This window comes from Aptenodytes forsteri, unplaced genomic scaffold, assembly GCF_000699145.1.
Source record: "Aptenodytes forsteri isolate BGI_AS27 unplaced genomic scaffold, ASM69914v1 Scaffold286, whole genome shotgun sequence".
Classification (NCBI taxonomy): Eukaryota; Metazoa; Chordata; class Aves; order Sphenisciformes; family Spheniscidae; genus Aptenodytes; species Aptenodytes forsteri.
Window position 1 is genome coordinate 180562 of NW_008794491.1, and position 17677 is coordinate 198238.

At 38.1% G+C, this 17677-nt stretch overlaps 1 protein-coding gene across 1 annotated transcript in view; it reads right to left on the reverse strand.

Annotated features, from left to right (window-relative positions):
• Window positions 1–5293: 5293 nt before the first annotated feature.
• Window positions 5294–17677, reverse strand: part of CRACR2A (calcium release activated channel regulator 2A) — a 79014-nt gene continuing 66630 nt past the window's right edge. The window contains exons 14-19 of the mRNA XM_019475025.1: window positions 17196–17328; window positions 15093–15174; window positions 13337–13451; window positions 11525–11626; window positions 6302–6378; window positions 5294–5384 (exon numbers count right to left, since the gene is read on the reverse strand). Coding sequence (XP_019330570.1) covers window positions 5294–5384; window positions 6302–6378; window positions 11525–11626; window positions 13337–13451; window positions 15093–15174; window positions 17196–17328 — 600 coding nt within the window. The remainder of the gene's footprint in view (window positions 5385–6301; window positions 6379–11524; window positions 11627–13336; window positions 13452–15092; window positions 15175–17195; window positions 17329–17677) is intronic.

The following is a 17677-nucleotide window of genomic DNA, read 5'->3' on the forward strand; positions in this document are numbered from 1 at the left end:
TCTGCCATCCCAAGTATTACAGTTTCTGCCACTCAGTGCCCAATGCTTCCAGTTGTCCTGGGCATAGGGATTCCAGTTGTCCTATTCCTTAGTTGTCCCTACTCCAGCATAAGGAATGACCACTGGCTACAGTTCTTTCAGGAGCAAACTTTCTTCAACATGGTATGTTCCTCACACATTCTTTTTGTGTGGCATGTCCCCACCTTAACAGCTGCAGATTACTCCTTAAATATGTTATGTGGGGAGGTGCTGTACACTTCTCTGAGTAAGGTTATAGTGTGCCGTGTTTTTTTTCTGCTGCTGCTTGGCTTGCATCTGGAAACAGTTTGGACTGGCACACAGTAGTTCATGATCTCCCCCCCCGCAGGTCACAACTGCAGCCCACTGCTACTTACAGCCTATAACATATGCTTGTTCCAAAGGGCTAGAAGCATTGTGTTATACCCATGCAAATGGGCTTTGTCATGTGTGTGATACCCAAAGATCTGTCAGTATTGGGTACCTGACCAGGCTGAGAAGATTAATTTCTCCCACTTTCTCCTACCAACTGATCATCCTCTCAAAGAGTTTACATGGGTGTGCACTGCTTGTGAGCTGATTTACTGTATACAGGGTGGCATCAGAAGGAACATTACTGAGTCAAGGAGTTACATCAGTGAACTTGAGAGAATGACGAAGCTTGCTGAGTGTAAGAAGCAATTCTTCAGCAGATTTTCTCATTTACTATTGTTGGTACTTTTCATTCTAGTAAAGGGAAATTTTCAAGAGTAATATACATCCCTAAAAGAAGATACTACAGTCACCGAACTTACACCAGCTATGAATTTTGTCCAAAGACTAATAGGAAGAGTCTGACAGAAGAAACAAAACAACATTCCATAGCTAAAATGTTCTGTAGCATTGCAGATACTTGTATTCAAAGATTTCTGTATCAGCATTTTAGTCACTTCTAAATGAAGACGTTTTTGTGCTCTCAGAGCGTAATAGGAATAGGTGAAATACACTTCTGCTCGGTATTCCCCTGCTTACTACCTTTTGATTCATTTCTCTTTCAGTACAAAGACATCATCTACATCTCCAGAAATCTCTACATAACCCACAAGAGAAGACTTCATAACTTCAAGACTTCCAGTTTCATGATGCACAGCTGCATCGTGATCTTGGCTTATCTTTACCAAAAAGCTTTTGGGGGGAGGGGAGGGAGGGCTATGAGCAAGCTAAAGCTAATTCAAAACTTGGGGGAAAAAGAAAGCTTCATTGCTATTAAGCCAGTATTAGCTTTCTGATGGAACTGAGAAAAGTACTGACAGGAGGTATAAAACCCTGGTGGAGAGTCAGAAGACAGCAACCCAGCAACACAAAGGAACAGTTAGCATCAAGGAACACTGGAAGCTGACAATTCCCACACCAGTTTGATGACCACCTGGCCAGTAGAATCCGTCCAGAAGTAGAGCCTTATAGCATGTTAGTCATACCTATCTTCTGTGAGCATTAATCAACAAATAATTGCTGTTTGTTAAGGTGTGCAGACAGATGACTAAGACCTGGCCTGAAGTTTAGCTAACCAAACAGACCATGAGACACTCTGGACATGACACGAGAAACTCTGAACATAACAAATAACAGAGTGAGAAGCTGATAATTGTTACAGATAGCACTGTGAGCAATGGCTGGACTTCACAGGTGGTTAAGGGGGAGTTATATGGTAACTTCATGACTAACTTCACAGATAACTGGAAGGGAATAGTAGGGACTTTTTTGGGAGCGGAAACTTGCAAGGCCAGCAGCACCTAAGTAACTATATCAATAATGTTATGTAAAGCCAAGGTGACCTAGGCAATGGTAGAAGAAATATAAAATGTGTGTGGGTACAGATATAGCAAAACTGGGACTAATGGGGAAAAAGCAACTAGGAGCAAGTTGCTTCTTTGGGATACGAAGGGCAGAGGAAGGGAGGGGTCAAGGTGGATGGAGGAAGAACAAGCATGGGAAAAAATCAAGAGAAGGTAGAATAAAAGGGGCCAGTTGCATGCAAGCAAGCTGCTGGTCAGAGTTTATCTGACTGACCCCTGCACCCCATAACTGCAGGTTATCCAGTCTTTTTATTAAATCTTATTTCTATCAAATTTCTGCATGATCCTGGGGAGAAAGGGAGGGCAGAGGGGGAGAGAGAGCACTGCAAGTCATAGGAGTTGTGTACGTGTATGTTTTCATCAGCAAACTTCAATCTTGATCAGTTGGAAAGGAAGAGAAGGATTGGGCTGAGTTCATATTTATGGGAATGCTGTTTGTGTGTATGTGGATGACAAGCAGTGAAGACACTGCTCTCTGTGGTGTCTGTGTGGCTGATGATGTTAATGTTGTGCATCTGCACCATTGCAATATGTACTCAGCTTGGGTGTTGGCTGGACTTGCAAAAAGGAACAGCAGCATTCACAGCTATGAGTCTGAGATGGGAGACACCTCCTGGGTCTTAGACCGCACCAGATTCGGCTCTAGTAGATGAAGAAAAATAAATCCTCTTCGTCCCAGGATTCAGCTGCTCTTTAACATTGTCTACCCTTAAGTTGTGTATATCCTGCTAGCAGGATCTCAGTGCACACTAAAAGATGTCCAAATAAAAATGATCCTGTAGAAGTCACATAAAGAAGATCCACCTCACATGTCACTTTCCTCCAAAATCAAGATGAACTTCAAGGAACGAAAAATTAAGGACCTGAATTTGGAGGTTTTGGGGGCTAGAGTCAGTGGTAATAAAGCTAAAATTAAGCCTTCAAATTGTCTTCCTGAGGCTGATAGAGGTTGGAAGAAATATTGCCAGTTCTGATATTCATGGGGTAGGAAACACCCTACTGCAGGGGAACAGATCATTCAAAGTCAATTAGCAAAGCTAATATTTAAATTGATGATACTTCTTCCCTAATTGAAATTGGGATAAACAGTTGTTTTTGTTGAGGTTTAAATTAGCGGTTTGCATTAGTTCAACTCCAGCCAGGACTGAACACAGGTGATTCAATTCTGAGATGATTTCCATGATGGATAACATGTAACAGTCGATAAGGTGACTCATCCTTCCACAACCAGTAAGGGACTTCAGGAATCAACCCTGGGAAGAAAGCCTACTGATTTTCATTAATAGATGCTCATTTTGCTCCTTTTGGTTTTTAGGGGTTCTTAAGCACCTCACTGGAAGCAAGGGGACTTTTTTTTCGTTTGGATGAGCAAACTCTCGGGAATCAACAAGGGAAAAACCCCTAAGCATCAGCTCATCCTGGGCTACTTGGTCCATCCATCATTCCTGATAGAAGGAAAATCCTGGTTATTCTACTTGATAGGGAAAGAGGTCATGTTTGGATCCCAACTCATAAGAAAGGGCATTTGAGTGCTGGTGTGGCTCTAGGAATTGCTGTAGGGGAGAGTTTGCAAACCTCTATCATATAGTTCTTGGCACTAGATAAACACCTTTGATCAGACCAAAATCCCAAGAGCACAATTAATTACTGGCAAAGTTTTTATCCCAAAATAGAGTTACTTATTGAGCTAGTGCTTAACTTTCATCTTTAGTTTCAAATTGATTCATTATTCAAATGAAAAATAACTTTTTTTAAACATTTAGAAGATGGATTGAAAACATAATGTCTGTAACAGTCTCATAATAAAATCTACAGTTTTGCTTGATATTTTAATGAAATAAATTATGCCATGGTTTCCACTTTCCCAACAAGCTCACCATCATGAATAATCATTCTTGACTGCTTACCACAATAGCTGGATGCAGTGAAGACAAATACCACAGGAATAATTGTTGATCATGTGCTGGCTGGGTGACCCACTCTCAAGTTTCTTATTTTCATTTATATTCTACAAAGGCTTCCAAAAGTAATTATGACATTTGGGTTTCTTATGATCCAGGGTGCGCCATGATTTTCTAAAACATGTTCCTGTGGGTTTGATTTCTCAAACACTACATCTCAGTGCTGGTTAAACCAAAAGGAAATGCTGTGTGGCAGATGCTTTTGAAAAATCAGTCATGTATTTAAGTACATGAGGAGGAATTTTTTCTTAACATTGCTAAAGAGAGCAATATCTCACTGGATTTTGGTGAGATTTTTCATTCCTTAAATGCTGGAAAGTTTCTCAAAATCTTCCTCAAAAGAAGATCTACTATTTCCGAAAATTCTGGCTCCAACATCTGGAATGAAACCTTCTGTGACAGACTTTTGGAGACAAAGAGCTGTTCAGTCAGCCATAGTATGCTTTGTACTACAACCAACTACACCAGTGAAATGAGCTTCCTATGTAGGTATGTGTTTTCGACCAGCACTAATGACAGTGAATTGATTTGAATGTTCAAGTTGGCCACAGATTGCTTTGGGACTTCTATAGGACACCATAGCCAAACAGAGGTTCAGAGCAAGCTCTGCAACACAAAGCAACACAGCCATGTCAACTATAGTGAAGAGCACAGGCTGATTTGCTCTGAGTGCAATGCTAACTAGCCAGAGTAAAGCACTGCACTACCATGACACTTCTGTTTCTGGAAACTAAGATAATGGCATAGCACTACCTCACCATGGAAACATTTGGCTATTTGGCAACAGCTCAGGCAAGCCTGTACGGTATCTCAGTGACCTGTCTAAACATACCTAATTCATCACATCTAAGTGGGAGGAAGGGTTTCTTATCAAGGACCTATATGCAACAATGTGTAGTATAAATGAGTTAATGCTACTTATGAAAATCTTCATAGTTCTTCAATCCTTTGTTCATGTATATTTCACACTAAGCTTTAAAATATCACCTTATACTTTGCAATTGCTGGTGTGTTGCTTTTAAACAACCAACAGCTACTTAGTTCAATGTTTAAAAAACTGTAACAAAGGTCAGCACAAAATCAGGATCTAAAGAGCACTAAAATAAACAGAAGTATTCAGAAGATAGGTCATCCACACCAGTAAGAATTTACTTCACATTCCAAGTAGTTTTCTTCCTATAAAATTATTTCTTATTATTATTATTAATAATGTGGCAGCTTCTACAAGCCTGATCACAAAGCAGGATTCGGTGGTGTTAGGTATCAAACAGAATAGAAGACTGTTACTGCCCCAAATACATTGTCAATTAACTAAAGACAGTATTTGTAAAAGTGAAGATCAAAGCATACAAGGATTTTAAGGGTCACTTACACCTACACTCAGAACACAGCAGAAGCAATATTTGGAAGATAAAGCAAATCTAATGGTGCCATGTAGTGTTGTATAAATGTATGACTTGTCTAAACATGCCCGGCATTTTATGGACTGATACAGCAAGACTTTTTATTCATGTCAGATTGAAGTTCAATGGTTTTCTCTTTCACTTTATCTTCGTGTTCCTTTAAAATCCTGGGGGAAAGAAACAAGACTTTTGAGAAAAAAGTCAATAATACCCATAAGAGATCAAAACAAAAAACATTTCCCCTAAGCCTTTCCCTCAAATTGTCCAGAGATTTACAGAAAATGACAGAATTTTGTGAACTAACAAACAAACAAACAAAAAAGTACAATTATGGTGGCTACATCATGAAACCGCCTTTGTTCATTTAGTTAGAAAAATGTAGTTGGTGCTGATTGTTAGCATTTATTGTGCATTACAGAGACTCAAAACAGTGACTTTCATTTGTTATTTCTGAGGCTGGAGCAAAACAAAAACACATCTGGCTATCTAGACATTTATCAATTACCTGACACATTCACAAAATTTCACTAACTTCAGCAACAATATTAAAGACCTGCCAATTCATTACCGGTGTTTTCACCTCTGTAAGTAGTTCAGAGGGGACAGATTTACCTGTATTTTTACCCCTAGCCTTTACATAACTTCAAAAATCCACCTCTCCCTCTCTCCCAGCGCCCAGGCAGACAGCAGAATTTGAGCTGTAATGAGCAGAGGGAAGAAAGAAGCACATCCAGTGTTCTGCTGCAAGGACTCAGCAGCATCCATTTCCAAGCATATTTCTCCAAACCTTCAAGAACTTCCTGCAAGAACTATCACAACATCCCAGGCTCTCAGCTTTCCTAGCAACAATTCAGGTGTTTCTGGGTCTATACAGAGCTTCACTAGCTTACACAGGACTCTTTATGAACCTGAGCAACTGCTCAGTTGGAGCAACAGGGTCAGGCTACAGACCAGTTTAAAAGGAACAAATATTTCATCACTGTTAAGTTCCTATTAAACTAATTTAGCAAACAGAATTCACTCTGTCATCAGTGACAGGGAAGTCAGGCACGTATAGAACTCATAGATTGTGTTTTCTTCTTACCTAGCTAAGTGAAGCACAGACTTTTTGGTATTGTACCCAGAATATGCACTGCATTCATAGAAAATTAAATTGTAATCCTAGAATCAAACAGAAAGATCATTCCAATTAGTTTTGCACAGTATCTCACTCCAGCTTTAAAAAAGCAACTGAAATATGCAAATAAAGAAAAAGAAATAGATCATTTTCAGAAAAATTAGGATTTAATTATAGAGCTAACAGTAAAGAGTAACAAAAGAAAAGAAGTCCAAGTGTGTCTCCCAAACAACAACTATATGCATTTCTTAGCAGATATTTGTTCTATACAGTGGCTTTCGCTGTAAGAGCTTGATCTCTCAAAGGCTCAAATGCAAACATGCCTTGTAAGGTACTGAAGTCTTGTGAACTTTCCTTGTGATGATGAGAAAATTAGTACATCACTGAGTGCTTGACAAAGCAGGTGAAAATAATTCCAGTGACTTTTTTTTTTTTAATCTTGGAAAGCTTCAGCAGCAGTGTTTCTGTATGGTTTTCCAGCAAATGACCAGTTAAAAACCTCAGCAAAAAATAACAACAAATGAATTCTATTTCATTTTTTGTACTTGTGAAATTTTTCTGCACCTTCTTTCAGAGTCAGCCTGCACCTTTAGTTTTGTAGCCCCTGGGAGCTTTGCAATTAAGAACAATGGATAAATGATCAAGCCCTGGAGATGTGCTCAGCAGTTCAGCTGAAGCCTTATCTCAATAAATGCAAATGCAAGAGATGATAGTCTGCACAAAAGCCTGACCTGGCAGCTGTGATGGCAAGATAAGTTTGAGAGGGAATGACAGATTATCCTCTCCAAAATAGACATCTGACTTCTTTCACAAGATATTACATTGAAGCTCACCTACATTGCCTCTGTGGTATTACTACATGCCCTTTTACCCATCCAGAATTCAACTTTCTATTCGCTTTTCACTTTTCTATGTGTCTTATTGCTATTTATGACATTAGCTTAAAATTCAAATAAATAAGTCAGTAGCTTAGGAAATGACAATCACATGTCTGCATGTTTTCATTTCTTTGCTATTAACTGTGGTTACTGCATTTGTACTTATTTAACCACCCTTCATAAGACACTTACAATTCAGTTTTCAAAAGTTCCCATTAAAATGACCAGGTATTTAAGTTTTGGTTTGGTTTTTTTTTTGGTTTTTTTTTTTTTAAATATACCATGCTTCCAAAATTGCACAGCTTTTTGAAATTTTTATCATCTTCATGAAATTTCAAAGACAAAAAGTGGGGAAGTTTCATAAATATGGTAGGTTATTTTAGCAGCTCTACAAAATGCTTCAATGTTATCAAATGTCAGTTTTGAATATGTTGTCAATGGCTATACGGTTTGTTCTAAAGAACATCAGGACTGAACCACTTGTAGTAATTTCTGGGTGGCCAGATAAGCTCAGAAGAGCAGAGAAGGGAAGAAATCAGGCAATGTTAGTTTTGGATGGATATTTTATTGATTTTTTTTTTTTTTAAACAGTGTTCTGTATAATATTTACAATGATGTAACCCTATGATTCTCTTGCTTTCCTTAGAAAAGTTTTAAGATAAAATTTGACCAGCTCAAATTTCTTGTTAGCTACACAAACAGAAATTTGAAATAAAATTTACACTCCTTTTTTCTGCTCAGCTGATCAGAACTCTAATAGAAAACCTACTGTGGTCAATATCTAGCTACTTTATGTCAGTCAAGCAGAGAGTGATACTACTCCTACACCTTCCCCACATACAACAAAATTTCACTAGAGGAGAACTCTCAGTGATTTATGCTGGCATGAATCTGAATGGATTTTTCAACAAATTCCATGGGTAGGGCAAATTCTTATTGGTGAAAGATAACAATTTAAACTCAATTGATATTAATTGCTTATTTCTGTCAGTCTGGCAAACATGTCCTTCTCTGGAGGGAGAGTCAGCCTGGAAATGCAAAGTGTCATTCCTTTGAATCAGGGAGGAAACTTTAATTGATAGTACACACAATGAGAACAAAGTAGCAGGAGGCGGGACACATATAATTAATAAGCCAGGAAATGCCATCCATCTTCATCCAGGAATTAGCTATTGAACCTGGGAGACCACTGGCAATTACTTCATTTTAAAAAGTTACATACAAATGAGCAGACAGGGAGGAAAATGAGTGATTACCAGAGGGAGCTGGGCAATTTCTGTCCTGTAAAGTAGTATCACTCTGAGAAGAATAGCTCCCTCATTAGCAGTATTTGTACAACAATGGCACTGACAGGTTGATAAAGAAGACATTGTATGAACACACAGTAACAGTCCTCATCCCATGAAGCATACATAGTCTACAAAGCCAAGGCAGACAAAGGCATTATCTTATTTTATAGTTGAGGAACAGAGATAGAGAAGGATTTATTGACCCATTTAAGATCATTCAGGAAGTCTGTGTAGGGCCAAAAGAAAATCATGCTGCCTGAATGCCTGAGCAGCACCTATGTCATAAGCCATTTTATTTGAATAATTGGCAGTGGTTACACTAATCCACTCAAATAGAACATTGGCTGTTCCTGGATGCTCACATTATGATCTGAATACTCTCTGTATTGTTGTTGTGCTCATGTGAACTCTTGATCAGTGGATCAAGCTAAGCTAAACAGAAGTTTGTTAAATGGAGTTTTCCTTCTGGATCCTCTGCTAAAAAAGTCAAACAGACTTGCCTTTTTTTTCTCCCCCTTTTCTTTTTTCTTTATACTCCCAGTAGCTCTATCAAGAGAGTTTTAGATGTTTTCCATCAGGTCATTCTTGTACTGCATGTGAGCATTTTGGTTTGTGTCTGCTGTTTCTCCCTGCAAAGTCAATACTGCAAAATTCTCCTTACCATCATGATGTTTACTCTTTAATTCCTCCAGCTACAGATCAGCTTCATCACAGCCTTGTTGTTCCCTATGATGCCTTCCAGAATCCCTATCCTCATTCTATTCACCCTTTCCCGGGGTATCACACACACACTGCCACTACCAGTCTTCTCAAATGACAAGGAATTGAAAGGACTCCCTTCATGCTGCCATTCTTCCTTTTAATAATGAACTGTGCTGCCTGCCTTGCAAAGAAGTTTTGTGACACGTGCATTATAATGGGAGCCCTTGGGTTTCTGACCGAATTTTAGTACACTGACTTGTAAGATATGGGACTGAAGCAAAGCAAGAGTTAATACAGCTGGGCTGGAATGTCCTTTGAAAGTACACGTTCCTCTCTGACTATAGAAAAAACTAGAAAAATATGATCCCATCCTGTGAGACCTTGAAACAGTTCATAAAAACTGTTGGACTTGAGGGTCAACAGGCTAATCTGGTTCTTTGTCTACAAGAGAACAGGTTCAGGGTTGTTTTCACCAAATATGGCTATACATATTTGGATCAGCTCAGCATCTAGTCCTGTGTATTTTGGGTCATTTGTGAGTAATTCATGGGATTATTCACAAAATAAGTAACTCAATTGCATTCACTAATAGAGGCAGTGGTATGTGGTTTCATAAGAATTACATGGCTATTTAGCAAGAATTAATATTTAATTAAAATTCATGGTTATTATTAGCTCAGCAAGAAAATTGTTATAATTAACTGCATTCTAATAGAGGCAGTGGTATGTGGTTTCATAAGAATTACATGGCTATTTAGCAAGAATTAATATTTAATTAAAATTCATGGTTATTATTAGCTCAGCAAGAAAATTGTTATAATTTAATTATATCTACGCTGCTTTTCAACTAATCCATTGTCATTAATCATTCCTTCCCTTAGCTACCTCAGGCAGCACATTCAAACATTCCAATGAGTCATTCAGATCCATTCATTTGACTATAACCATCTTTAATTTGACAAATTTCTTTGTTTTACTTATGCAAAACATTTTATTTTCTTGCATGACATGTTAGAATTAATGGCCTGGTGGGCTGTGAGTTTTATATATTAGAATGATTCATCTTTGTTTTACTAGTACAATTTTTTAAGAGAGCTAAATGACATGTAAGACACCTACTCTGTCCATTTAGCATTTATGTGTCATTTGTTTTTTCACAGAAGGATTCAATGTTACACCCTGGAGTCCCTCCTAGCCTCTGGGGTCTCAAAACTATCTGCATTTCCATTCATACAAGAAATAAAGCAGATTTCCTAAAGGGAGAACCTTTGAGGGATGAAGTTCAAGGCTGATATTGCTCCCCTATAAAAACAAAATAATGGACACAAACCTGAATACGGAGGTGTGCTTGTAAAAGGCTCTATGAATAATCAAAATAAGATAAAAAGAGATCTGGCCCTAATACTTTCAGTTATAGAGAGGTGCCTAGGAGCAATCTTTCCTGTAAACCAAGAACAATTCAGCTGCATTTTAAATTCTGAAAATATCCTTTTTGGTTACCAGCAAGCAGAGCTGTAAATCTGTTTTCAAAGGAGAAACAAGTACATACGTGAAATCCAGCACATTGTTTAATTTAGGTAAATTCCTACCAACTCAGTTAATTTCTCAGGAATATTGGGATGACGTATTTCTAAATGAATGAATATTCTGGAGGCATTGGTGTTCAAACTGTATGCATTCTATAGAGAGATTCAAAAGAAAAATTGATGGGCATGGTACACAGGAATATAAACAAGTATTTGCTATTTGCAGTCCCTTAATGCTTAAATTATGGCCCATGGATCACCAGTGCTCTGGAAGATGCAGACTGTTAACTCTACTTATTTTATCTCCTTGATGGAAAGTTACTAAAAGTAAACATGTATTCTGCTCCTACCATAGGAGTAACAGATGGTCTTCTGTGGTTTTACAGGAGGTAGGCGGGAGAAAAGGTCCCCAAATTATCTGTTAAGGATCCATCCACAGAGAAAAGAGGGAAAAAAGAGAGAGAAAAAGAAAAAGGCGACAAAAAAGAGAGAGAGAGAGAACAAAGGAAAAGAGAGAAAGGGGAGAGAGAGGAAAGACAATGTGAGTGAATTCTTAAATATTTTTTGCACCACTCACTTTTTGTTTTTTTCATCTAGACAGTTTTTTAACTACTATAATTATCAGCACTCACATCACTGAGAGCTGAACTGGTAAGTGTGATGGGGTTCCTAATCCTTAAAAATACTTGTCTGATTAAAATTAATCTATGTTTCTACAAATTTAGACACATTCAGACTCCATTTTAAAACCTTCACCTTCAAGTTTTGTAAGGGGTTCCCCTCTAAGTATAGTACCTTAGCCAGATGCTCTCCCATTCCCATAGGGACCTCACGTTCCTTTTCATTATCAGTTTTATTACCCAACAAAAGCACAGGTACATTCTCCCCAGTTGTCTCCTGCAGAACAAACAATAAATATCAACTGAGGCATTGTATTTAAAAAATCACAAATCAAGAGGATAAAAACTCACAAATGTCGCACTGCAACAAGACATTTAAGACATCACATATGAGCCACATATGTGCCACTTTACTTACAAACATGTCAGGAATTACAGTTGGATAAAAGGTATGAAAAAGACAATGCTAGAGATTGTAGTAACTTGGCATTTTTTAATAACAGCACAGAAGCTTATCAGACTTTATATTAAAATGGGAGAGAGAAAACTGCCATGCTACACAGGCTCTGACGTTGTGTGTTTATAGCCACTGCTTTTCTAATTACATGGACAGGAAAATAATGACAACATCTGGGTACAATTATGCCAAATAAATTACTTAAAGTAGTGGAGAGATACACAGGATAGGCCCCCCAAAATACATAGGATAGGCACAAATCAAAATTAATTCTGAAAATGGTTAGAATTATTACAATGAGTACATTCATAAAGTAGGCTGACTGTTGCAGCAATGAATGGACTTAGCCGTATGTCTTCAACTTAGCAATAGTTTGTAGCAAACAAAATTAGTCAGTAAAGATGAGTGAACTATTACAGCTTGGAAAAAGATTTTGACCACAACATCTGATTTTTCTGGATCAAAACCTGGAATTCTCCTCTAGCTTTTACCATACTGAATTATAACAATCACTGATTTGTTAAGATCATATATTTAATAAGGGCCTGTTCTTACAAAATGCATGCTACTATTACTTCAGTAGAACTACTCAGACGAGGAATAACTATGCCTGTTTGGAAACATTTGAATCAAGGAGTCCTAATTTCAACTTAGGTTGAAATAGGTGGCAAAGCCACCTATTGGCCATTACGGAAAACAGTGTATTATACTAGAACACATGCCCAATAAAATCAGACTAAATGATCTTTGCATACCAATTTGTCCCCTGCTTTTTCAGTAGCAATACTCTGCAATAGTGAGCAAATAGGAAGTCACGCTTTGTTCTCTCTAGTGACTCAGTCCTTTATGGCAGCAGCCTGTTTTATTTTTATTTTTTCTTTTGGCCACAAGTAAATTCAGCTGCTTGCACTCTCAATATGTTGTCTATGAGCTACAGAGATAAAGCAAGAGAAAAAAAGAGAATTTTTAATTAACTGAAGCCACTCAGTGGCATGGGCTATGATTTTGTTTTCATGTGGTTGAAAGGATGATCCCCAGGAAACTGAACTGTCTACCACAAGACAGTTTTATAGCACTAATGTAGATACTATAGCTTTAAGTTCATGGCTTATGTTCACAACACAGTCAATTTCCTGTGAGCTACTTCCTTGGTTGTCAAACTGCTAGTGATGATCAGTGATCATCAGACCATCATCACTGATCCAAAGCACCTCCCAGTGCTAGTGGTGATCCAATGGGAGTCATCAGGTAGCTAACCTTTATGAGAAATCAGAGGACTCCATGCTGGGCTTTCCCCACCACTCATTTTAAGTCCTTAAAACCCTGGAACTGTGGTTATTTTCATAGATACAGAGATACTAAAAACAGCTTTACTGGTAACTGTGCAGACCAAAATCACTAACAAATATGTAACTGTGACAACACAAGAAACATGCTGTGCTCTGTGCTTTGCCCTGCTAACACTCCCTGTCCAGAAAAAGGCAGAGAATAGTGACACCAGAGTTTAGGTTTAAAGTTATGTGATGTTACCTCGATGCTTATCAGCCACTGCTTGACAGCTGTGAATGTGTCTTTTGCTGTTATATCATACATCACAATGACACCATCAGCTTTTCTGAAAAACTGCTTGGTAATACTTCGGTACCTACAAGTAAGAACCTGTTTATAGCTCTCTTCAACAGAAGTAGCAATCTGACAATATAAGTAAAATTTTATAGTAATCCCCTCCCCCCAAAGGAAGATGTTGCCATACTGTTTCTTCTAATCATTTAATCTTAGTAAGGGTTAAACCCCTGTTAATTTGGTTTACATATATATTCTAAAATTCCATAAACTAGATGAGGGAGAAGCTGTAATACTGATCTTCACTGCAGATCCTGTTTGAAAGGTGAGGCTTATTATGAATTGTAGTAAGCAATCCTATTCTTCCTGAATCATCAGACCCTTTTTCACATTCAGCAGAAGATTCACGGAGGACACTACTACCACAAATTACTGCAACAGCAAATAAATTCTTAGCAAAAAGAATTTTTTTGAAAGAAAGTGTTTGGAAAAGTTCCCTCTGCCTTCTTTAATTGATTCTGGGTTAGTCTGGATCATCAGCTGCATATCTCATCTTCTCCCATTCTCTTTCATTTTAAGCTTGGAGCAGAAATTTCCCCCTCACAAAGTGCTCTGCCTAAAGCTAGCCAGATTTCTGTTTGGGGCTTTTTTCCCAAGCTTCCTGTAGAAAACATAGATCATCATTATCATCCTTGCTTTTAGTAATAAAAAACTACACAATAAGTGAGGAGATGGGGAAGGAAATTACCACCAAAAACTTATAAAACTTGGAGATCTTCAACTACAATGGAATTGTTTTGGTGAAGAAAACCCTATTTTTTTAAACCTATTAAGGCATTTTCTTCTATAGAAATAATTCTAGGTAAATTTTAAAATCAGCCTTCCTCCTAAAGAAATTGTGTGGTACTAAACTTTTAAGAGCTTTAACAGGAATCTCTTTTACAGATTGGCAGGTTTTCGATGGACACGTAACACCAAATCAGCATGTTATTGCTGCTAGGGAAGGATCTAAACTGTGAATTCACTGACTCTATTGGGAATACTCCTACATTTGTTCCTCTCCAGAGAAGCAGGATTAGGTCCATGCTTACTAATCTTCAAACAAATTATTCAAGGAAGCAAAACCTTAGAATGTATACTGGTTTAGCTGGGATAGAGTTAAATTTCATCGTACTAGCTTGTACGGGGCTATGTTTTGGATTTGTGATGAAAACAGTGTTGGTAACACCATTTTAGTTACTGCTCAACAGTGTTTACACAGCGTCAAGGCCTTTTCTGCTTCTCACTCCACCCCACCAATGAGTAGGCTGGGGGTGCACGAGAAGCTGGGAGGGGACACAGCTGGGACAGCTGACCCCAACTGACCAAATGGATATTCCCTACCATATGACGTTGTGCTCAGCAATAAAACTGCGGGCGGGAGAGAGGTTGGCTGAGGCTGCAGTTGCTCAGGGACTGGCTGGGCATCAATCAGTTGGTGGTGAGCAACTGGGGTTTTTTTTGCGTGACTTGTTTTTCTTGGTTTTGTTCCTTTTCCTCTTTAATGTTTTTTTGTTGGTGGTGGGTTTGGTGATTTTTTTTAACTATTAAACTGTCTTTATTTCAACCAATGAGTTTTCTCACTTTCACCCTTCTGATTCTCTCACTGGATGGGGGAGTGAGTGAGCAGCTGTGAGGTGCTTAGCTGACAACCAGGGTTAAACCACAACAGAATGTTTCTCACCGTTCCTGGCCAGCAGTGTCCCAGAGTTGCAGGGCTACCTGGCTATTATCTACTGTGATGGTTTTCACATTGTAATCCACACCTATAACAGAAATACAAGGTAGGTTGTCTCTTTATACGCTCAGTTTGATCTTTGAAAACCTGATCCAGCAAATAGCAACAATTCCAGAAAGGTAACAAGATAGATATCACATTTAAAATTATGTCTGTAGTCTCTAACTATCAAAGAACAACAAGAGCTTTTATTTGCCAGAAGTTCTTCAGTAATAAAATACTGAATGTTAACAGAGTAGTTGAATTTTGTAAAAGCTGTAAGATAAGTAACTTTCCAAATCAGGGTACATGAGTCAAGGGTCCATTTGACAGTCCACAGCAGTCTAAGCCATTTAGCCTGGAATTCATGCTGTATAACTTCAGTTGTCTGAAATTTCAGCATTTAGTCTGATCTAGCCACATAGGCACCTTCTACAGTTAGTGGAAAAACACAAGGCACCACACTAAAGGGACAGTGGAACCTAAGATAAATGCTGATGATAGATGGACTGAATATGTGGAAAACCTCCTCCCCTCTTCAGAATACAGAAGATGAGCTGACTACAGTTAGGTTAGTCCCCTAATTTTTATGTGGCTAAATGGAAGTGAGACAAAAATTAATTTATCTAAACTTTTTAATGAATCCTCTCCCAATTCCCCTAATCTGTGATGATATAAGTATCTTCTGGATATTTATAACAATAATTAGAGTCTTAAATATTAATCAGTCACTGCCTCCTCCTAATGACAACCTGCATTTTCTTGTATCACACTGTACTGTATCATAGAATCACAGAATCATAGAATAATTCAGGTTGGAAGGGACCTCAGTAGATTTTCCACATTAATGGAGTTTTTACCACTGGCATTAATGAAGAAGCATCCAAGCCCACATTCCTTCAATGGGCATTTAAGAAATCTGGATGGAGGATATATCCATGAAATGTCTAAGCTCACCCTGAAGTAGGCATCAAAAGGGTCATATTAATTGGTCCCTAGGCTTCTCTGACTGGATTGATTTGGAGAGGATGGCGGGGTAGAATTCACCTGTTTGCTCACAGGCACCTAGTACTATCTGAAATGCCATTTGGTATTCAAAATGTCTGTTTCAATCTGGCAGGACACCCAGGAGACCTGCTTTCTTCCAAAGCAGCAGCTGAAGGCCAGGTGAAATACCTTGTAGTGCCAAAATGAATTTAAATCCCTATGCTAGGATCTTAGATCTTCCCTGACTCTAATGTGAACTTAGACACTCAACATACCAGTAGAACTTTAAACTCAGGTGTCTTTATCTACCCTGTAAGTCAAGGGAGCTACAGCAACTGCTCACCTGAATGTTCTTAGATTGTCACAAATACAAGACAAATCCATTAATTTAAATACCTTTTATTGTGAACAAGTTTTATTTCTTATATGCTGCAGAATAAGTGAAGCCTAAATACAGACTAAGTATAATGAATCTGGTCATTTACAGTAACTCAGCTGCACTGCAATAACCTATACTTAAGTTTTTGTACCTTGATTATGTGTCTGACTTTTGAAAGTTTGGTTTACAACTTCAGGCAATGTAAGTACAATGTAGGCTTTGAAATGTTTGGCTTTGAAAACGCTGGTCCAACGTATTTCTTTGATGCTTAGTATAATGCTAAATCTTCAAACATAACTCAGATATTCAACTTTCTCTTTAAAACAAAATCAGATTACTTAAAGGTATAGAGATGGGGTATGGAAGTCAAATGGTTAGTACAGTGCAGTCCAGAGGACAGGATATCAGTTTCAGAACAGTGAGATCTACAAGGAAATTCTAGCTTCACTGAAATCAATAGGATTTTTCTGATTTATTTCAGTGCTGCCAGGATTTCAGTATGGAATCTACTCTGAAACCTCTCCATCAATTATCTGCTTCCCGGTTTAGGAGAACTCACTTTGCATGTCCTACTCTCCTTTTGGATAATGGCTTTTAAAACATCTCTATGTTTCTGTTTTATAACACGGGGCCTGATCTCAGTAGAAGCTGCTAAGTACTGTTGGAACAAAAATAATAATAGTAATAATGTTTCTTAAACTTACCTATAGTAGCAGCTGTGCCTGGGAAAAAACGATCTTCACAAAATCGCCTTAAGAATGAAGTCTTTCCAACACTCGAATTGCCCACAAAAATAATCTTGAATAAGTGGTCTGGGACAGAGTTTATTCTCTCCTCCTTCAAGTAAGAGCAAACATTAGTCTCCAATTGTTCTATAAATCCTGTTGCCCCTCCAATTTGCCTTGTCTTGAAGGCTAACTGAGATGGGAAAAAGAAGAGATTTTATCCTATCATGTTCTCCATTACTCATAAAGCAAGATTCTGTTTCTTAAAATAACTCTGTTTCAGATGTTTGCCATGCATCATTCCAGATCATTCTAAGTGCAGTGATTTGGACTGAGCTCTGGAAGTATACTGAATATGAACCTTAACCTGAGACTGCACTGAAAAATGCATGAAATTGCCAAGAGAAAATGGCTTATGTTCACCCCTGCAAATCAAAACCCATAGAGCTTCATTCAGCTCT